The sequence below is a fragment of the Ambystoma mexicanum genome, chromosome 5q (assembly GCF_040938575.1).
Source record: "Ambystoma mexicanum isolate Mex_15411 chromosome 5q, UKY_AmexF1_1, whole genome shotgun sequence".
Lineage (NCBI taxonomy): Eukaryota > Metazoa > Chordata > Amphibia > Caudata > Ambystomatidae > Ambystoma > Ambystoma mexicanum.
In genome coordinates, this window is record NC_090933.1 from 1,140,785,879 (window position 1) to 1,140,809,378 (window position 23,500).

Here is a 23,500-nt window from a genome sequence, read left to right on the forward strand (position 1 = left end):
AGGCGGCCACACTCTTAGTGAGGTCGATGTGGGGCTGGCTTGATGTTTGTCAGGGAAGTCAATCACCATCTCCCTCCTCGCTGATCCTCTGCAATTCTTTCCTCATCTACATAAATCTGAAGCACAAATAGTATTACGATGGAGGGTGATACAGCGACCATCAGACCTAATTTTATCTGATCTATTTAGCTAGCCGAATAGGAGCCTCATCTCCCTCTCTTCTGTTCCTTACCACATTGCTCGTCTCCTTCAATGCATCCCTCGGTCCCCCTCAAAATCCGTCTGACTCGATACTTCTTTCTTTCTCTCTTTGCCTTCTCCCACTATTTCAAAAGCAGTTGCAAAAAGTTGGAGAGCGCAGAAGACTCGTTCTCTACAGTGCCTTGCCCTTCGTCACCTGCACGCTATGCATACACTTTCCTTCAAGGACCCATATATCACCATCCATCTAATGCTAGAGAAATCAGAAGTGCCAGTGGTATTGAATTTTGTTGGGAAGTGTGTCTGCTAATTAGTCCTCCTATGAGGCCAATTAATGAATTTCTACCCTTTTCAGTGTGAAATTGAGGCTGATTCTTCTGCAAATCGAAAGTGTTTCCACTTTCTTTAGAAAATGGCTGCTTTCAACGGCTTCCTTATGCTAATTATCTTTACCCTTTACTCATAGACTCTGGTCTGCCGAGCGGAAATGCGGGCCTGTTGGATCAGGTGGCCGCATTGAAATGGGTCCAGAGAAACATTGCAAGCTTTGGAGGTGACCCTTCCAAGGTCACACTGGCTGCTGATCGCGGCGGAGCCGACATTGCTAGCCTTCACCTGCTGAGAGCTGATACTAACCTCTTCCGGCGGGCCATGCTGATGGTAAGTGCCTTCCTTTTCCCAGCATGAAGATCTCTGAGGGCAGCGCTAGTCACTCCATCTTAAGTTTCAGTCACTGGTCAAACATGTGGAACATTCTTCTTGTACTCCAGCCCAGGGGTCTGAAACCTTTGGCTCTCCGGATGTCTTCGACTACAACCCCCATCAGTGCTAGCCAGCAGAATCAATGGTATGGATCATTGGAGTCGTAGTCCAGAACATCTGGGAGTCGAAAGTTGCAAAACAGAAGCATTTAGTGAAGCTTTATAGCTCTCCCATGCAGGCTAGACAGGTCTGCAATGGCCTGGAAGGCAGCTTAACATCTGAACGAAGCACCCTTAAACGTTATGTGTCGCCATTGTATACAGATCATTTGAAATCCTTAAAGGTTCTAATTTATGTGTTAAATTTGTTTTCACAATAACAGTGTTTTTTTTGTTTTCTACGATTTGTGTCTCACTTCTACATCTATTAGAAGCTAATACTAATGAAACTACTGTATGATTAATTTACATGACTACGCGCATCCTAGAATCCTTACATGTATGTCTTGATTGATACTTCATTTAGATGAATATGTTCACCCTGTCTCCCCTGTGTCCAGACACTGGGGCGTGATCACATTAAGTGCAACAATGACAAGCACGTTTTCCTGGGTGCCAGGCACTTTTGACTGCTTGTCAGGCACTTTTTGCTGGGTCATGGTCCATTTTGTCCCAATATTTGCACTGATCGGTCCGTGACTCCCCACAGAAGAAATTGCATTTCTTTAAACCAACTGACCAGTTCAAACAGAACATTTTGCATAATACCAGCAAAGATGCAATGTATGTGTTTGGCCCTCTTTTTTTCAGAGCTGACCCCCCAGCCGATGGATTATGATGAATGTCCTTAACATATGTCTGTTATATCCCATGAGGCCACTTTCAGGTAGAGAGACACAATCTAACAACGGTTTATTTTATGCAATGTTGTCCACTTCTCTCAGACACAGACTGCCTTAACACAAACGCGCACACCGTACCTGGCTACATCTGAACTCCGCTAGCCGAACGCCATTTTGTTTTCAAATCCACTCGAGCTTCTGGAGTCAATGCAAATGGTTTTTCTAGAGGCCAAGGAGTGAACACACGTTTTAACAGCTTGACTGACATGTAGCTATGCAGAAATAAACGCAGAAAGCATTGCTGTTGTTCAGGACAAATGGAGCAGTTTTCTTTTTCCTTTCAATATTACAGTACACGCTCTTTGCTTTGACAACACACTTCCTTTATTCAAGCCTTGCATGTCTCGTGGTCATATTTTAGACCTATTTCTTTTAGATGTGTTATTAAACGTAAATACTCCGTTTTGTTTTACTTTACATAAAGATTATATCTGTATGTAGTGTTACTCATAGACTATATAAAAAAATATGTTATTCGTCTTCATTTTATAGCCTAGTTATCCTTTCATATTAAGGACACACTCTAAGAAAGCCAAATATCGAAGCTATATATTCAAATGAACTCCCCCAATAGATGGCAATAAGCGTAATGGAAAACTTCACACACATTACCGTTTTTTTATAAATTCTATCGGAGATCGCTATTTCTGATGAAGAAACACGCGTTTGTTAATACTCCCAGTGTAGGTCGTGGCCCTTTTCTTGCACCAAATTACATGTTTGGCAGAGGTCATAGACAGACGTGTGACTCACTTCCCAGGCACCCACAGATGAACTGAGCGCTGACCCCTTCCTGTCTTCATAAACACACGCCTGCCTCACTCACAGAACGGGCCTTGTTTACTTCCTGGGACTCTGTTGATAGTCCCGTAGGAAGTGGCCAATCTCGCGCCATCGACATCAGCCCTCGGAGAGCTCTTTTTTTTTCATCATTCGTCTCTAAAAGACTTCCATCATGTGCTGAGGTTGTGGCCAAAATGGGCACCTTCATTCAATTAAGTTTAGAAATTATATATATATATAGTCTGTCAGAGACATGTTGCAACAGGACATATTCCAGGCAAATCCTGACGTTTTTGTAGTGTGACAAGTGGTACACGTAATTGATATTGTAATTTCATTTCCTCCAGTAAGTAACGTCATGACGTGTATGGCACATGGCCTCTCTTTGGTTTTGAAGGCAACAGAATGCTGCAAGTTTACATTCCTATCTTCTTTTCCTTTGCTTTTTTGACCCTCTCTCCCCCGCGTTCGTTGGTACACAGGAATGCCACCACCAGTGATCTGGCACCAGCATTCTGCCGGCGGCATGCTGATCTGGAATGGTGCACATTTCCTGAATTTTGAGGCCAAGTAGAGAGGCTTGTGGACAAAGGTGGTGACTGCAGAACAGAGGGAGAGGTAGATATTCTTGTGCCTGTCAAATTGGACATCTAGTTGTCTACATGAGTCTGAGTCTTTAGGATTGAGGTCAGAAAGGTAAGAGTGTAGTGGACAAGGGGGTAACAAGGGGTTTCGGTTTTGGCAGTCAAGTGGGGCGGGGGGCATTGCCTGGTGAATGGATGCAAGTCAGAGAGGGAATATGAGGAGAGATAGCGGGAAAGAAGTTCTGGGTGTCTTCAGCAAAGAGGGCGGTAGGACATTCCATGCACGGAGCAGTGGCCAAGCAGGTTTTGGTGAAGGAGGATGGGAGCACCATATCATAATATTTTGCTACATTGTGGGCTGTCGGGCAGGTACATTGGTATCTAATGGTAGGTTGAGGGGCACATCTGCCCTTCAGCCCCACCTTTAGCTCCACTGTGGGCCCAGAGGTGCCTTTTTCAAGTGTGGTGGTCTACGTGTGTGTGCGAAGAAGTACCCCTCACATAGTCTTGAAATCAGTCGGCTAATCCCTGCAAGCCACTGGCCAGCTATGACGGGACGGAAAGGCAAAGGATCTAAGCAGCAAACAGAGGGCCTCATTACGAGGTTGGAGGTAGTCATGGCGCTATTAGCGCCATGACTACCTCCAATACCGGTACCGAGTCCGCCCTCGTTCAATGGGGACTTACCGGTCTATTCCGACCTTTGCGGGACCGGTAAATCCCCATTGAAAAAGCCATTCCCCATTCCCATTTCAGCCCCCATAGGGCTCAATGGGAAGGGGGAAGGCGCTAATAACGGTTCCACAAATTGCGGTACCGTTATTAGCTCTGAAGTCCCTTAACGGGCCCGTCCATAACACCTGGTAAAACCAGCCATTAAGGAAGGCACCCACTAAGGGACCTCGGAATAGGGCGCAAAGGGATTACTGGCACCAATGTCCTTAATGGTGCCCGGTATCCCTTTGCGCCCACCTCGTAATGAGGCCCAGAGACTTTGGGCCTCATTCCGAGATTGGAGGTAGCATTGACGCTAATACCGCCATGGCTGCCTCCAATAACGGTACAGAGTCCACCCTCATTCAATGGGGACTTACCGGTCTAGTCGGACCTTTGCGGGAGCGGTAAGTCCCCATTGAAAATACCATTCCCCATTCCCATTTGAGCCCCCATAGGGCTCAATGGGAATGGGGAAGGTGCAAATAACGGTACCGCAATTTGCGGTACCGTTATTTGCTCCCTGGATGCTTTGCGGCTCCCGCCAAGGCCGCCTTGTAAAACCAGTCGGCCTTAGCGGGACCCGCAAAAGGACCTCGGAATAGGGCGCAAAGGGATTACTGGCACCGGTGTCCTTATCGGTGCCCGTAATCCCTTTGCGCCAGCCTCGGAATGAGACCCTTTCTCAACCACCAAACAGAGATGATCCGGAGCCTGAGGCACCCATGGCACTCATTTCGCGATTTCAAGTTTTTACCATGCACGAGGCATAAAATCACAAATACAGTGAAAATGTACAAAAATAGCAACATTTCATGAACCGGTTAATTCTGATACATTAAAGGAGTGCACAGGAGCAGTTATTATTCAATACAAATAAAACCATCCACGTAAAAAAAATTGGGTGCCTGGTTTTTGTTATGCATGTTTATTGTATAGCCCATTTAAAGCTATGGAAATATTAAAAGCATAAAATATGTCAAAAAGTGGACAGGAGTTAATAGTCAGGCCGTGGGCTGATCCAGGAATGGCACCCACCTGCATTGCTATGGCAGAGATTTGGGGTATCGCGTCCATTTGCCGACACCTGTATTTCCAACGGGTGTTCTGCCGCGGGAGTTTTGCTGAAAATTCCCATCAACATTTTTGGGGGGGTGGGAAAGGGTAAATAAAGGGCTGGGGCAGGGTAAATAAAAAATAAAAAAAATTAAGGGGGGGTTGGGTGAAACCCCCCAAAAATAATGTTACAAAATGTAGATGAAGTTTTTTGGCAAAACACCCGTCAGAAAAAAGGTGGTCCGCGAAATGACAAGGAACCAGATTTGGAATGTTACGTCCACACTCAGTCTTTCCCGAGAATCAAACTTTTCTCAAGTGTTTTTCGATGGTCCTCGGAGCGGTAGCCCTGGCTCGGCTCCATATGATCTTCTCGGTCAGTTCTCATGGTTCTTTCAGTGGTTTACTTTCCATGTCAGAGAGTTTCATGGGCCCTTGTTGTTCTCCAGTGTAAGATCTCTTCATAGAATCATATGCTTTGAAATTGGTAACCTTCATCCAGCTTGGCGCATTAGAACCGCAGTCAACTCAGAGTCCAAAAATGAAGAAATGATCAAAAAACAAAGACTGAAAAAGGACTGAAAAGCTGAGAGAGTTCCAGGCACATGGGGCCTCATTACGAGGTCGGCGGTAAAGGGTTAACGGCAACGGTAAAGGTGCCGTTGCTGTTAACCCCTTACCACTGCATTACAAGGTCCCTTAGCTGCTAAGGGAACAGGGAGCTAATAACGGGCCCGCTATTAGTGAGCCCGTTATTAGCTCCTTCCCCATTCCCATTGAGCCCTATGGGGGCTCGAATGGGAATGGGGAATGGTTCTCAGAATAGGCACTTACCGGGTCCTCCAAGGTTAGAATGACCCGGTAAGTCCCTATTCCGGGAACACGGACCCGGTATGCGGTAAGGGTGCCTAGCGATCCCATTGGTTAGGTGCAAAAGGTCAACAATTAGGCAGATATGTTGTAAATTAAAGATCATTTACTGTGTTTATGTCCATGCAATGTTTTACTATGGCAATTGTTTATGCACCAGGGATTCCCAGCCTGATGATGGGAATTATTCAATCATGTGACACTAGAAAAGATGTTGAGAACTACAGCTAAAGGTAAGTAACTCATTCTTCGCCACTTCCCATTCCCGCCTTGGATACTCCCAGTAGCTGCTCGGCTGTCGGATATCTGGAAAGGCTACAATATGACAAAGCTTCAAACGGAAGTTGCTTGACACACAATTTGATGCTTCTTTAGCAATTCCTGAGCAATACTGTGAGACTTTGTCAGAAATGTGACGGGCACTGGTGTATTGTTCTGACCAAATGTTCACAGCATCTTGAACAGAGGGTATTTCAACGATGGGCACTGAGTCTCAGGTTTTCAGAGGCCAAATTAGTCCCACGGGGCAGGGGGCGGTGTGGGGGCCAACAATACTGAACAAAAACACTGGCCTGATTGTGGTCATAGAGGAGGCAAACCACTCTAAACACGTTCCCTGGTCTTTCAGGGAGTACATTGCCAAGGGAAGCTCTGTTTGTCTCACAGCTAGCATCCTTGTAGAGAATTGTGTATGTGATGTGCTCGACTCTCAAGCTTTAAAGGGACCAATTCCAGAAACCCCTGAGGTGATCAAGATGTCCGTGGGCATAGAGCAATTTGTTGGCAACGTCTTACTTGCTGGCAGATGTGTTATCTACCCAGCATTTATTTATTTATTTGTAAGGCGCTTATACATCAAGTAAATTATGTTTCAAATTGCCCACAGGACAGCAGGGAGGGAACATGGGAATGAAAATCAAATATAACTATGAAAGAGAGAGGCGGCCCTACTAGGCCTTTTAAGCATTCGGAATATGCAAGTGCAGAGAGAGAGAAGGGATGAGGGAGTTCAGGGGTAAGTGCTAGGTGTATCAAGAGGGAAGTGCTAGGGAGCGAGAAGCTGCAAGTGCCTAGGTGGAGTGGTCAGCTGACAATAAATTAAGTGCAGGCCTGTGTTCGCAAAGACCAGAGGATACCAAGGCAAGTGCAGGGAGTGGGAGGAGGCTGTAGGCAATTGGGTGTGGGAGGTCAGAACCAAGGAGGACACATAAGGGCCCTAGTCACCAATCTCAGCAACTGTGGAGTTTAGCAGAGGAGGGAAGAAGGGAAGGAGGAGGTGAAAAGTAAGGTCTTGAGGAGATCCGGCTGAAGACAAAGAGGGAGGGGGCGGCTGTTTCATAGGGAGCCTGCTGAGGAAAGAGATCGGCCACCAGCTCGCTCTATAAAGAAACACTTGACACACAGAGAGATGGCGCCGGGAGAACTTAAAGATCTGTAGGGAGAGTATTTAGTGAGAGCAGGTTGTTGATAGCGTGGTCCACAGCCCCATACAGCCTTGTGATATGTCTCCAGGCTCACGAGAACAAAAGAATGTTCTGTGTGCAAAGCAAGTGACAACCTTCATTATACTATAGCAGGTGACCACTGTTTTCTGAGTAAACAATTGTTAGTGCCTTCTGATATATGTAAGGGTTTTATGTTCATTCATCGACAGTGTTTTTTTGCTGAATGTTTCCTCCCGAAAAATCTCATCGGAAAATGTATTTTTATTTTTGTGAGTGTTCTCCCAAAACCCCTCCGTGCCCTATTAATTGTACACTATTCCCAACCCCCACCACTTATATACCCTTCCCCACAAACCCCTCGAATTTTCGATGAGTTTCTGTTAAAAAGAATGTTTGGCAAAAAAACCTGTTGATGAATGAACGTCGTACCATTTGTAAGGGATCATGAGTTGACAGATTCGTCATTGGCGGAGCCTAGACTCATCAACGCACAAAGTTCTATTTAGATGAGAACATATGTGTAAACTTGATGTTTGCAAATATGTTTTTTAATTCTTCCATTTCAATTGTAAGCCTACTTAGTATTCAGAACCAGACTTGAGAGCTGGATCCTGCTGTCGTTATATACTGTACTAAAAGAAAAAGCGGAACTGTGGCTTGAGGCTTGTTTGCTGAGCCGCCCGGCACCGGCCTATCTCTCCGGGCTGGTTTGCATGCACCAGGTTGCTTTCTTTCACTTGGGAGATGAAGGTTCTCCTGCCTAAGGGCCTTTCAGCTTAAAGGGCCGTCACACTTTATTGAAGCACTAAGGGATCTCAATATACCACAAAACCACATACTCAAAGTTGAGGTCAGAAAAAGGGTAACGAAATCGCCACCATTGATCATCGCAAAGTGCTGCTCTTTTGCGCAATGCTGGGTTTTTTTGCCCATTTTTTTACTCTGGAATTTTAGTAATACACATTTTACACATTTTCCGTTATCAGTGAATTCTTTCGGTTAGGCGATGAAATTCGAAAGTTGAAATTGTTGGAGGTTCATTGGGTAATCCCCCTGAATAATTAATACAAAAACAACAAGGCCCGAAAATAGCAAATTAATTTGGTCGAATTTTTTGATTTTGTTGTGCCTTTTTACACAATAAATAGATGGGAGTTGGGTTAGGGTATAAAAAAGGTGGGGGATGTTGGGGGCCAGTGGGGGGGACGGGGGTTTCCTCCTGTACTAAAAAAATTAAAAAGTTTAAAAAATCCCCAAAATATTTTCGAAATTCAACCCCAAATATTCGTTGTCTTTGTCCTCGTTTTTTCCAGCATTTCAACGTATAACCGGTTCATTGATGGTAAAGAAGTGTACAATGGTGAGGATGGCTCACAGTGTGCTTTGTTGCAGCAGCATCTTTTCTGTCGGTCTGTGCTTGTTTTTTCATTTCTTTGTACAATACTAACTATAGCATGTTGAAGTCTTTAGTGATGATTGAAGGCAGGACGTTTAGTGGTTCCTCTGCATTAGCACCCAGGGTGGGGGACGCAGCCAATCAGATTCCACAGAATGCAAGCTGAAATCTTTGATCTCAGCCCCCGTTCTACGGAAACCCCAGGCTGCCTCCCCGCCGCGGGACACCATTTGTTTTCTTAAAAACTTTTCCGCTAAAGCACCCCTCCCGCCACTTACCTTTTGGCAGTCTGAGCACTCTAGTTGGCCAACATGGAAAGGGAAGAGGGGCTCCGTGGGAAAGGATTTTTCTTCACTCAACGGGACGAGCGCGGCGTCCCATTGAACGAAGGAACATGTTTGTTTTTTTAGCACCACAGGATTACCGCTTTAGTAACCCGGGGTGCTAATGGCCTTAACACCTGATCCGGCCTGGCAGATCGGGTTCTGGGTTCCTTGTTCCGCTAAGGCCTTTAAATTGGGCCCCGGGTCGATAACATCCGATCTGACCCGCCGGAGCAGGTGTTAACGTCACATTTTTATTTTCCCGGGCTTTTGACCTGGTGGTGACCTGGTGGTGATTGGAGTGGCCTTGATCTCTGCAAGCAGGATTTCTTTGTTTGTCCTGGACAGGATTGGTTTCAGAATGACTTTCCTGTTTTGGAAAGGCACCCTTTTGAAGTGTGATGAGAGAATGATCTGTCCTCGTGCTGGCACATGCCTCGTAATTAATGAGTACCTTATTTTGAGAGAACACTAGCTTAGTGTGTGTTTAGTTTTGTGTGAAGGTTCGCTGCCAAATCAGATTAATACAGGAGTCTAAGAGCCACATTGACAGAATATTTAGCATGGAGCAAAGTGACTTTGCACTGCAAAAATACACTTTGCACCGGGCCTAATTCACACAGTGGAGCGAAGTGACTAAATGGTCTGTGAATCAGGGCCTAAATGTTTTCTCACTAAGCTTTGGGCCAGATGTATCACTTTCTTGTCAGTCCCAGGGTAGGTATTTATTAATTTTGTTTTATTTGTAAGACACCCAATGCGCACTGGGGTGGGCAGGGAATGGAGGACGGAGGCGGGGGGTAACAATAATGATGCACACACGTGCCCGGTCATACCAGTGCGGCTTCAAGAACAGCGCCAGATCGACAACATAACAGTCATCATAATATCAACACAAATGCCAATGAAAAAAGTGCCAGCAGTAGAACATGAGCATTCCGTTTGGTTCATGACAGACGTGCCATGGCAATCAGACATCATGAGCAGGCTTAACACGCTTGAGAGTAGTTAGGGGACACTGTGCCAGAGTGTTGGTCTTAGTAATGCAAAGGTCTTTCCTCCATGGCACCGTTGGTTTCACATAAACAGTTGAAAAAGCAAACACTGGATTCTTGCTTGGTTGGTTTACACCAGAATTTGCTTTGAAACACAATTTACTTGATGTATAAGCACCTTACAAATGCACAATAAATAAAATAAATAAATTAAGAGACCTTCCTTTTGCCAAAATAACAGCTATCGGCAACCCAAGTGTATGGCGGGATGCTATTCAGAGCATTCCGTGGCTAGGTAATCATACTGTCTGGTAACAACCCCATGGTATATTGGGCCCTGGACAGTCACCACCCGGTGTGGCTTGCCACACCACAGTGTATTGCCTAATTAGCACACGTAGAGCATAGTTCAGGTATATTTGTAGTATTAAGGATGGTGGTAGGCTCTATGGACCAGATTGCATGTATTCCACTAGTGCCACCTGGCACCTTGTGGCGCATTGAAGACCAGGCGGCACTAGTGGAATACGTTACGGTCATCCGCATTCTTTGTACCACTGGCTATAGAAAGAATGCGGATGACCGTAACATATAGTGATTTCAGTGGAAGCAATAGGGCCCCAAGTATTTGATATGATGTCAAGAAGTAATAGACTGATAATAAAGCTTATGAATTGTAGGTGTGGTAGAGTCCCAACATGTCTGTCCACATTGTAGGTGTGGTAGAGTCCCAACATGTCTGTCCACATTGTGGTGCAGTCACTACATCTAGCATCACTAATGCCCATGAAAAGGGAACTATATGCTGCAGTGGTCGATAATGGCCTGCCTCCCAGGGTATTGCTGATCGATTTTGTTCACTGCCATTACCTCAGGTTAGCAGGCTAGTACCAGCTGGTAGAGCGACATGGCACTAAGAGAGCAACTGTTCGAAACGAATGTCGCCACATTTCTTCGCCAAATGTTTTACCACAGAACTCGAGGGGAGACTGCATGCACACTGCTCTACCCCTTCACGCCCCTTCTATATACCCAACTCCAGCCCACTATCAATCTTTTTTGTGGTAAAAAGAGGTAAATAAGTGTGGTACAGTGAGATTACTCAAGACGATTCCATTCATAACTGCAGGCTACATCAATGGCCACATTCTTTGTCATCACCACCGTCACCATGACATACTGGCACTTGCTGCCAGCACTTTACTGTATTTGAGACCGACATTTTAACATATAGCTCTTCTCTCCCCTCCTCTGGAACAGCTTTCCATCGACATATATCAGTACTTTTCTTGCCCTAGATATCCCTTAAGTGTGGTAGATATAGGCGCCCAAAGCATTGTCAATTGTCGTACCACTAGGTGTTATTCCACAAGGCTCATGAAGCCTGCCTATGTATACTCTGACGTCAAAGTGCGTGGGTGCCTTTGGCTGAAACTCAATATGTGCTCAGGCATGCGCTGTTGCCATAGCGCTGGAGGACCAGAGCTCAGAGGACTCGCCTTGGAATTGACCAGCCACCGGCTATGTTGGTTCAAATCCTCCCACCGTTGATCTCATATTATTCACCCCCCCCCCTAATTATTAATCATAATTATTTGTGCAATATAAATAGTGATTTGCATTTTTAAAATCCCCTGATTATTTTTCGTGAGATGGTTAACCAAGAAAAAACTGCAAACACCCATAGCATGCCGTCATTTCAAAAAGACATACATTTGCGTGATAGACATTTATATTTTGTTTAGCCATTTAACAAGCTATACATTAAGGGCCTAATTGCCATGAAGCACTATATGTTAGATATTATTATGTGGGTATGCACATTATGCAGATGGGTTTTGACACCTGACAGCTCGATACAGGCAGGGTGTTGGTAGTCTTGGGGAACACAGGCTGTAGAATTCCGTAATCAACCTAAACCAATGCTCATTTCTATTATTTTAGAGCCCCACTGGCCATTGATGCAAGCACGCCCTCCTTGCCCCTTCGAATGCTGCTAAATGATCTATTCAATGTGTGAACCGTGCAATGGGATCCTCAAAACGTCTCTTAACTAATCTGCGTTTTTCAAAGTTCAGTATCTGATCCTCTAATTTAAATTTAAATTTAAAAACGTTTCATTTCATAACAGCAGGCAATCTGTGCAACTCTGCCATTCTGCATGCCCGGATGTCTTGGGTTATTATGGCAACATCCATGCAGTACTTTAATTCTGATGTGCCGGTTACCCCCCTTGCCAACCTGATGGTGTTACTGCAGAGGAGGGGCAAGTGAGCAGAATGTGGACTACCCAAAGCAACCAGGGGAGTTTCATTGCCAGAAGCACATGCATGCCACGAGTGGCCTGGCAGAAATCCGAGTCACTTGCCAGGTAATCACTTTTCCTTCAATAAAATAGAACACAGATACAAAAAACGTATAGCGATGGACGAGGTTTGGGCAGTGATCGCACGGCTGCCCCCTTTGAGTGCTTCCCTGTAAACAACTCTTAATTCTATATATTTGGTTTCATTTTGTACTCGTCTAATCTGTTGAAAATGCAATGATCAACCAGTGTTTTTTAACGGTAAGCCATTTCATGTCATAAAAGTTTGCCTTTAAAAATAAAAGGAAAGTGGAGCACTTTGCAAGAGGATCCAACCGAGCGCTGAAGGCTGATCCACTCCTATGTGCAACCCATGCTGTGGTTATGAAGCTCGAACAAGCGCACAAGCTTAATCACAAAACAATACATCAGTACACGACGAGCACCATCACATCCCTTATTCAATATATGAAAAGTCATTTTTTATTTTTCCCCGCCATAAAATAATAATTCTTACTTAAAGTGCCAAAACATTATAGATGCTTGCATTCAGAAAGAGATGCTCCATTTACCTAAAATAAGACAAAAGCAAACTCTACAAGATACTTAAGTAGCTTATTGTATTTTGGTAATGATGAAAAAAGTTATTTTGTAAAACGCAGCCAATAAGTACCATTGCCTTGAACATTAGCCTGTTCATATTAATATTGTTTATCCCACCTACTAATACAAATAATTCATAATATGACAAGTTTGCTTTGGTGGTAAAGAGGAATTTCCACAGGAGAGCTGCAGCAGATAACCACGCCATTGTTTACATGGTTTGCCAAAGTTCAGTCCCTCTGAAATGGCCAATGCTCTTTTCTTTTTGTTGTTTTCCTCTTTTGCCCTTTGCCCTTCTTGCCATTTTAACATTTTTATAATTATGCGGGTCAGTGACAGCATAGCTCTGTGTGTACTAAACAAAGCCAATAGGTGGAGGGTCATTGTCACAGCAACAAATCGATGCAGTCAGTGTGCAATGATGGCCTTGCACAAACTCACCCATGTGACAGGTGGCTACCCGTATTCAAGAAAATTACCAAAAAAGCAGTGAAGACGTAATTCTGACCTACCTCCCATTTATTGAATATCTTTTGTTTTATTCTGTACCTGGTCAATCTGTTCATAAAACCATACGGCACATTTCAATTAAGCAATGTGTTTTAATTCTAGTCAATTTCAGGTCAGACAAGTTTACATAATTTTGACCCCAGCTCAGACGACTGATACCTTTTTTGAAAGTCACTCCATCCTTGTATCCTATCAATTCTCTGGCTATGAAAATTATACAAGTGCACATGAGACTAAAAATAGAACTGTGTATCACTGAGCAATGGGCGCCATCGTCTAGTTGACATTTTGTTCTACGTTTTTAGACTGTAGATAATATAACATGTCTTTCTGTGTTCAGTTCATACAGCACTATTTACAGTGCTGTGATGCCTGACATGCAAGGCCCATCTTGCATGGAGCTTTGTTCGTATTTTGGTATTGATGAGTGGACCTGCGGACCATTTGTCTATGTGAAGCAAAGCAAAAGAATGGGCCTATTTCACTCGTGACTCTGTAAGGGTAAAATACATACTATGGATATAAAAAGAAGATCACGAGGCACAGGAATAGATAAACTAAACACAGTTTACTATGCATGGCAGTGGAAGTGAGCGTGGGAGCGTTCGAGCTAAGCCAAGTAAGTCAGCTGCTCACTAACAAGCCAAGCCCCCTTTTCTTACTGAAAAGAAATCCACTCTTTATACATAGTAGCAGTGATGTACATTACATGCGTAGAAGCATTTCAGAGAAGCATCATGCTTTTGATCACATGTAGTTCTGAAATTCTGAGAAAGCAAGACATATTGTGCGAGCATTTTGTCTTTGGTACAAGACATTCCAATTAGGAATGTTCCATCTCCCAAACGAAAATATTAGCAGTCATGCTATCTCTCTGCTCCGCAGCCAAGGCTGTTTTCTGTGGTGAGAATAGCTGACAGTCTGCCAACAGAGTCTGCCAAAAGACACTCTCTTACAATAACAGCTCTACACTGTTTAGCTGTGTTTCAGTATTTAGCATTGGCACATGAATACAACTAGTGCTTAGATACTAGAATGTGTGCTATAAATAATAACAAGTACAGTACAATATATATTTCTGCATGTCTCTCAGCAAATCCTCATCCATGATAGCTCAGAACAAACCATACTGCTAAACAGAGTTTACATTAATGAATGAATGGATTAGCTTATGCTAACCAAGAAAATGCAGATTCACATCTCTTTGGGGGTCTCTTCCTCCGTCAAGACACATGTACTAGCTCCTTACCTGTCTGACTTGCAAGCTTGAAGGGCTGGAAGGTCCACATACTATAGGACAAAAATAGTTCTACTGATTGTACTGCAGCCTGTCTGACCGTGTTCTCCCTGAGGTCATCGGCACATGCTGGATGGGCGAGGAAGCTAGCACATCTTCCAGTACTTCTGAATCGCAGTGTGGCAACCAGGGATCTTTGCAGACTACAGGGTGTGAGTAAACCTGATCCCTGTCCTGTCCGTCCACATTGATTTGAAACTGGAGCAGAACACATATGGCACAGGTGGTTTGGGTTGCTTGTTCTTAGCAGTCAGAGCCGCTCTCCAGATCCAAGACAGCATTCACCTCTTTGTGCCATGGGATGCCATGCACAGCCCAGCAATCAAGGAACAGGTATATTTTCAGCAATTATATCCGGTGCAAGTACTTTTTACAGGCAAATAGAGAATATAAACTTTGGCTTTGCTAACGTAAAATTGTTACGGGAATGATGGTTCGAATGTAGTGTAAATTGTGTGTTTCACAGAAGAAGAGTTGAAGGTAAACAAATGCATTCTGACTTGTAATCAAAGGAGGCAAGTGCCTGTACAGGAAGTCTCATACATGGTTTTGCCACACAATATTTAATTCTTTGCAATATCATGTGTGATTCATCATTTTATGTTTTCCAGATAGGATTGGGAAGAGTTCATGTGCCTGTGTTGCAGAGATCCTTGGGTATCCTGCTGGTGACATGCCCCATACCCCATGTCATAGATCAGGGGGTTGAGCACCGGTTTTGGATATGTGTCAAGTGTAAGCCAGTTAGCTCAACACCATGAGTGAATGGGTTCATGCACACTCTGTACATATCTGTTTGCAAATTCAATCCTTGGTGATTTGCATAGGCTAAATAAAAACAATTCCATACATCCAGAAGACACATATGCCCCTGCACACAGATGGAAGGCTGCGGGCGAAGGGCAGCTTTTGTGCCGGGGTCTTCATGTCGCATCATGATAGCAGCCTACTTACTGGTGAACATGGGGTTGTCTGCAGGAAAAGGATGAGATGCAGTATAATTCAAAACAGCTTCCACAGCTGAGTGGGTTAATGCCACCTCTGCAGAGGTCTATATGTACATAGATTTTGGTTTAGGGCCTTTCATTTCTTAATCTTGTGTTCCGAATAAAATCGCCTCCGTAACCTTTGTGATGCCAACTCAAGAGATGGATATAAACCTCTATGCAGTTAAATGAATCCATTAGAAACCTTTTAAAGTGAGTGTGCAGGCATCTGTACCAGGCCATAGAGCCACCAGGTGATACACATTAAATAATAGAGACGGATTACGGCAAGGGTGGGATATCTCAAATAGATTCATGTGCACCTCTGCTGAACACAGTGATCTCAGTAGGTCTATGTACACCTATACCTCTATGTAGGGTCATAGCCAGATAGTAAACAATGAAATGTAATCTACACCAGGAAATCGCCACTCAATAGTCCTCCATATGCATTTCAAGAGATGTACAAAAAAACTTAAATCAGAGAATGGATCTGACAAAAATCATTGGATAATAGTTTCTGCAAGATGTCATTGCTGACATTCGGATTTTTATTTCTCAAGCAAAGAGCTTTTACCAATTCCAGAAAATAAACAGGTGACCTTTTTGGTCAACATCACAAAATCATTTTTTAATTTTTTTTATTTAACGTTTGTGCTTTTTTTTATGAAAGAGGGAGTGCAGACTGGGTCGGCCTCTAAATGCACTTCCACACCAAAAAAGGCTTTGCTGCAATGATATGATATGATATGATATTTTATTTGTATCGCGCTCGTACACAGGTGTTTCAGAGCGCGACTGGGCAAGGGAGGGGAAACAAGGGAGAACCCAAAAACAACAACGATCATACTAGGCCCAGTGACATTGAGAACACGCAAGTGCATGGGACGGGGAAAAGGGAAATAGGGCATGGAAGGGGGAGAGTGGAAAGTGCAGAGCAGAGCAGAGGAGAGTAGATAAATAAATAATAAATAAAAAATAGAAAGGAGGCAATAAACAGTGATAGTGAAGCCAGCATGTGGCAAGTGCTGTGTTTATGGCGACAGACTGGGTAAGTCTGATAAGTGCAGAAAAGAAGAAAATGGGGTGGGGGGCTGTATGGGTACAGATACAGTCCACCCAGTGCAAGGGGTGGCCGGGAGGCAGTGCAGGAGGGCGGCAGGGTGAGATCCACCTTTCAGGATACACCAATACACCTTTTCTCCTAAACATTATATAAATAAGTGCTCTATCCATGCATCCTTCATGCTATCCTATGTTGCCTGGGATTTGAATAGCGCACCTCAGCTACTTTCAAAACCTTGTTTCATTGTTTACATTTTGTGAAAGACATAGATCGTGTATCTGCTTTTTAAAAAAAGATTTATAAAACATGTCAGCAAAAAATAAAGATAAATGGCCGTCTTAAATGCCCTTTCCTAAAAAAAGCGTTTGATGATAAGCCACAGCACTGTCACTTCACGGAAGCTTGTCTAATAGGCAGACATGAAGAATATATATAACCATCCACTGTACTCTGTTAAAGTGCATTTTGCAAGCAGCATGACAAACGAAAATTGCAATGAAATTGACAGAACAAATCGGTTGTTTGACAACCAGGAAAGCAGTAGGCACACGTTTGATGCCTCACGAGCAATGGCTTTGACAGTACGTTAAGAAATAAGCTTACCATCTGTAGACACGGACCCTTTGCAGCAGAACTCAGGAATGCATGTTCCCAGCAGGTACAGGCAGCAATAGAAGGTTCTCTTCATGCCTCCCATCACTACAATCTAATGTAACTAGACACGCCCTGGCCATAGCTGAGCATGCTTGGCTAGGACATCGTGACAGCAAATCAATGTAATGTGACGCGGGATGCAAATTAGAGATGGCACAGCACTGTAGGCCTCCCGAAAGGCCATGGAAAAATGGCAAGGCCTTATAAAGCAATCTATGCCTAAAGTGACACCTGTGAGAAAGTAAAAATGCAGCACCAACACAGAGAAAACCCCTTACAATGGTTGATCGAGCACTTATACCGGAAGAGCTGTACGGTGTGCCAAAATACAGGCTGCGGAGCCAGTCCCTTCTCTGACACATTTTCAATGATTAGGTTTTTGCAGGTAGGTCGGGCTGTGGTCGGGAAGTGTATTGCTGCATAAGAAAGGGGCCATTTTCTGGCATAATAGCGAAGCATACATTTGACCAACATTTACATAAATGCAATGAACCTATATACAGTTAGCATTGGGGCGGGGCGGGCAGGGTTCTTGGGGGTCAAGGGTAATCGTGGTAGAGGATGCTCCTTCACTGGCAAGCAGGTGGCACTTAAGACTGGTCTTAAGTAGTTCCATTGATTACATTGCTTTTATTCAAGGGTGGAGGCAATCCAGCTATGAGGGACCAGAAAAGGGAAGGTGCATAAGCGGCAGGTAGAAGAAGGAAAAGTGAGGAGCCTGTGTGGGAGAGTAAAGGGAGATAGAATCTGCAGCACAGTGGGCGTCTAGGGAATGTATAGATGTGAAGACTAGAAGCAGAAACTTGAATAGGGAGAGACTATGCATCGAGACCCACTGGGTATGGAGACGTTAGGCCGCAGTGTTAACGATCTAGTCTAAACAGTGGGTTAGTACTGTAGATCCGCACACTGGCCAAATAATATTAAATAAGCATAGTCACAAATGTCCTTGGATAGATTGTTTGCTGGTTTATTGATATGTCCAGCCGACACGTGTTTCGGCGCAAGGTCGTTCTCAAGGCCATAAATTCCCTGTTTCAATGCCCAATTAATGCAGTCTTAGGTTCTACCCTTCAGTTGTGCTGATTAGCGCGCTTCATATAAATATTACACATGGATAAGTGGCCTTCGTTAGACTAACCATTAGACGGGATTGATCCCGGGCACCGCGATTAGCACAGTATGTGTTAAGGATCTAGGTTGGTTTTAGAAGGCGCATGCAGAATAGTTGAGTACTTTGTTGAGGGGAAGGAAAGAGAAGAGAAAAACATGCAGCAGTGATAGAACCCAGTACGGTACACAAACCATTTTCAGCCACAAACTGAGAGCAGGAATTGAATTTTAAAAATGTCCAAAAATTCTGCTCCTTTTCAGAAATGTGGCATGCAGTATTGCAGGAAATCCACACTCGCCGTTCTCTGTGCAGCATATTTCTTGTGATCAAGAGGATTGCGAGTATTACAGCGTGTGGTGTTATATCTTTTGCAGTGAATCTGAACACAGTGTAGCCTTGCTGACTGCAGGGGAAAGTGTGGTGACGTCCCCAAGATGCATCCTCCGGCACTCAGCTATCTGAAGGGTCACTTCCCCTAAAGCATGACATTTGGTCCACTTGGTTGTGTGCTACTCGGGATTCTTCTTCATTTGAGTGCTGTCTTTGTGATTGTCCTTCAGAAAAAATATGTGTTCGTGATGTAAGAATTTTGAACATTTCGATTGACATACCCTCGGGAGGATAGCTCAGGGGCAACGTGCTCGTCTTGCGTCGACGGCAAGGAGCACCACAAGTTCGATCCCCCGGTCCGCGCTTAGAACCTCCGGGTATTAAGTCCATTATAAATAACCTATCATATCATATCATATACAATAAACCGGGACCCTCCCGTCCTGAGAATTCGCCACACTCCTTTCATACATTGCATGACTGCACATGTTTTTGTGCTGTCTTGCTTTACAAAGGAGGGCTGGATGTGAAAATGGCACTGATTGTTATCTTCCCCAAACTACTCTTTTATGAATTGTTTTGCTGTTTGATGGTGACATTAACAGGGTCAGATTCAATCCGAAATGCACAATCCGGCACTTTGTCACAGGATCGCAACAGCACGGCCACTTCATGGTAGCCTGTGACCTGACTCACTAGCCCTGGGGGTCCAGGAGGAGGGGCCAAAGAAGAGACGAGATGTGCGTGCAAACCCATCGGATAAGGGGCTCTGATCTTTGCAAGGCTGCTTTGAAAAGCGTCAAAGATCACTTCAGAACAAGCCTAGAATGTGTCCTTTCACAAAACTCGTTCTGACGCTTAACATTAAACCAGTGCGATATGTTGTGTCTATGTACGCTGGATTGTGATGAGCGGCCCTGTTGTGTTCACAGTCTGATTAAAAAAAAAAACTTTGTGTGTAAAGCAATCATGTAACCATTGCTCATATAACTTAATACTATATTGTGTTCTACGTTGTTTCATCAAACTGACTTACTTTGTGGGTAGTCACTTAGATGAAATTACTTTGTGTCAATCATTTCATTTTTTTAAATGATGGGTTTCCATGCCATATTCTCCCTACCCACCTCCAAACAAACCCATATAGACATTAACTGAACAAACTTCCAAGTTTAGTTAAGATGCCCAATTTTATTGCTACAAAACCCTTGAAATTCAGCGCATTTGGGAATCATGAACGGCCCAACTTGGTGCTTTCCCGTTGATGTCCTCCATAATGCTATGGCCCCTCATAATGTCATTTTATATGCCACTGTGAATCCATTTACTTATAATGTGTATGTGCTCATGGGCTTTGCAACGGGAACACCCAGAGTTAAGCCGGTCATAACCTACCAAATACACTGAATTTCAGTTTTAAGGGTTTTGTTGCAATAAATCTGGTCACCTTAACTAAACTTTAACTTAATTTTATTCATAGAATTTCATGGGTTTCTTTATACCATGGTTTCTTTCTGCGCCGCCATGGCCAGTGTATATTTTACAACATTACCACATCACCGGCCAGGGCCAGTGGCCACGACCTTCAGTGGTGGCCACTGTATAGTTTACAACACTACCAGGCCACTAGCCATGGCCTTTGCCTGTGCCTACTCCATAGTTTAAAACACTATCAGGCCTTTGGCCATGGCTAGTGATTTTTCATCCCCTACCTCACTGTAGCTGTACAAATATATATATAGTCAGTCATTCGGATTGAAAATCCATTAAACACAAAAAACAATGATCACAGTTCAATACAATCGTTAAAATCCCACCAGTTAAAATTCCACACAATGGGCCTCATTACGACCCTTGCGGAAATCGAAAAACGATGGCGGAAATGCAATACCGCCATCGAATAGCGCTCGGTGCGACTATGACCCGTCACCGCAAAGTACGATGCCATTAGCGACACCGTAGTGAACGCCAACGCTAACTGCACCAAGTATGCGCGCGCGCGCCATGCCAAACCGCAAAAACCACCATGGCGCAAGGGTACGCAAATTCCGACCCTAGCGGACATGTACCTAACGCCATCAAGCACGGCGGAAAGTACCATTCCGCCATGGCGAGAAGTACGGCATCGCGAATCAACCGTAAACAGCCCAACTGAGTGCCTGTACACCGCTCCCTGCCCACGTAGTACAACTCCCCGTAGGTGCAATGAAGTCACAATGCAACCAGTGAAATGTACAAGTCACCCATGCATGCCAACGAACAAATGAATCTCAAGAGGGCCCAATGGGAGCTGCAGGGCACAGATGGCACGAATACAGAAGCTATTCCAATGGACATGACCACAGTCCCCCACCAAGAAACGCACACAAACACAGGCACCTGTGACCAGCAACATTCCGAAAATCACATCATTCCACCAGTCCACCTGGCTGACCGGCATCTGTTACACAGAACCTAATCCCCCGCCCCTGAGCATGACATCATTTAAACAGTCATATTGGCAGCCCTCAACCCTGACCTCACTGGGCTTCGTAGGCAAACGCGCCCAGCACAGTACCACGCAACTATACTCCGAAGCTGGAACCCAATGCAGATCTCCTCACAATACATCGCTCCCCAAATAGGAATATGCCACATCACTTGCAAAGAAGAACGCTACACGGCCCATATCAGAATAGAAATTTAATGCACAACAAAATCACCAAGGCCATACAGCCATTAGGCCATGAACTCCAAAACACATTTCACCATTGTGGGCTGCATCCGCAAGAAATGACCAGCTACTTCTTGTGTGACGCCCTGTTCCTTCATGGTACACAGAGCCACATTCACGTACGAAAAGGCAACATGGAAGCGCACAGTACCGCAGGGCCGTCCCAATGGGGAGGCACTAGTCCAGCTGAAAGGCCGAAATGTTGCTCCGAGCCACTAGTACTGCGTAAGGGCATGTGGCCCATTGGCGATCCACCCATAAGATCGTAATGCTGCTCCACTGATTAACACGAAGCAGCAGGTGTCGGGAGTAAAAGCCATCTGCAGGAGTGGCATACAGATGGCAGTGGCAAAAGGGGAAGAGATACCTGTCAACCAAAAGAAAAGAAAAAGAACAGAATTGCGCATCCCAAACTATTCATATCAATCATTGCATCCTCGCCATGGCCCCTGTCTCAAGGACATTGAACAATAGAACGTTATATTTGCAGTCAGACCTGTGGGCATCTCCTCGCCGCTAGCTGATAACCGAAAGCGCCGCCCTTCGAATTCCTCATTTGCAACATCACGTCGAAAAGGCATCTGTGGCCGCTTGAAATCACAAATTAATCCATCTAGAGCGGCTGTGTGTGAAAATGGCAACTGCCTTCACTCACAAATGGGACGCCCCGCCCGTCGTTGCAACTCGGTACAGTGATGCATGAGGGCCCACCGTTACTCGAGCACTACGTTCCACTGACCCCTCACAAGTCTGTTCGCGACTGCAAAGATTGCATGTGAAACAATGGGACCATAGCCGAATGAACATATCAACCAATGTTACACGGCCATCGGGTACAAATACATGATTGCAATTGCAAGATGCCATGCGTCCAAGTGCAGCGTTGTGTGCGGGACGTGCTCGGCCAAAGGGGAGAGCAGCTTGCACAGGTGGAATGAATCACCACAGGTGGAGGCCATACAGCCTGAAAACACATAAATTGCACACCCAGTCTCCTCCCACAACCACACCCACTCCGAAATGCTACCGGCAGGACTCGCGATGTTGGCCCTGGGGGACCTGATAGCACTGCAAGTACTCCAACTCCAAGAAGAAGACGAACACCAACTACAACCGGCCGCACGGAGGAGACGCAGGAGGAGGAGGAGGGCAAGGCAGGGCCAGCAAGGGCCGCCAGCACAGCCACTACCACCACGCAGGCAGCCCGCAATCCCACGCCTCCGAGCACATCCGTTCAACCTCACTGATGAGCAGATCCACACCCTCTACCGTTTGGACCGGGACACCATAGCCTCCATCGTGGACATGACACAGGCTGACCTTGTCAGCATGATAGATAGCCCAACCGCCATCCCACCCCTACTGAAGGTGGTGTCTGTACTCCACTTCCTGGCCACAGGCACCTACCAGCACACAGTCGGACAGTTGCATGGCATTTCTCAGCCACTGTTCTCACGGACACTATTGCAAGTGCTCGATGCCCTCCTGCAGCACGCAGACGACTACATCTCTCTACCACGCTCGGAGCAGGAAATTACCAACACAAAAGTGGGATTCCATGCACTTGCCGGCATACCGGGTTGCATTGGTGCCATCGACTGCACCCATGTGGAATTGGTCGTCCCACATGCCATGGAGGCCCAGTACCGCAACCGAAAACAATTTCATTCTCTGAATGTACAAATGGTGTGTGACTCCAACAGGATCATTACACATTGTTGTGCCCGATTCCCTGGATCAACCCATGATTCTATGGTCCTGAGGAACTCTACAATACTACGCTACATGGAGCGACACGCAGGGAACAGATCCTGGCTACTCGGTGAGTCTCATTTCATGCATGATGATGTGGGGTATGTGATTCGGCAATGACCTGGCAGGAAGGGGGGGGGTGTGTGCGTACGTAGCAATGGCATTCCACATTATACGTTTATCGTCCACATACAGGTGAT

At 45.0% G+C, this 23,500-nt stretch overlaps 1 protein-coding gene across 1 annotated transcript in view; it reads left to right on the forward strand.

Annotated features, from left to right (window-relative positions):
* Window positions 1-23,500, forward strand: part of TG (thyroglobulin) — a 1,030,738-nt gene that overhangs the window by 592,888 nt on the left and 414,350 nt on the right. The window contains exon 40 of the mRNA XM_069622147.1: window positions 668-861. Within this exon, the coding sequence (XP_069478248.1) occupies window positions 668-861 (194 nt within the window). The remainder of the gene's footprint in view (window positions 1-667; window positions 862-23,500) is intronic.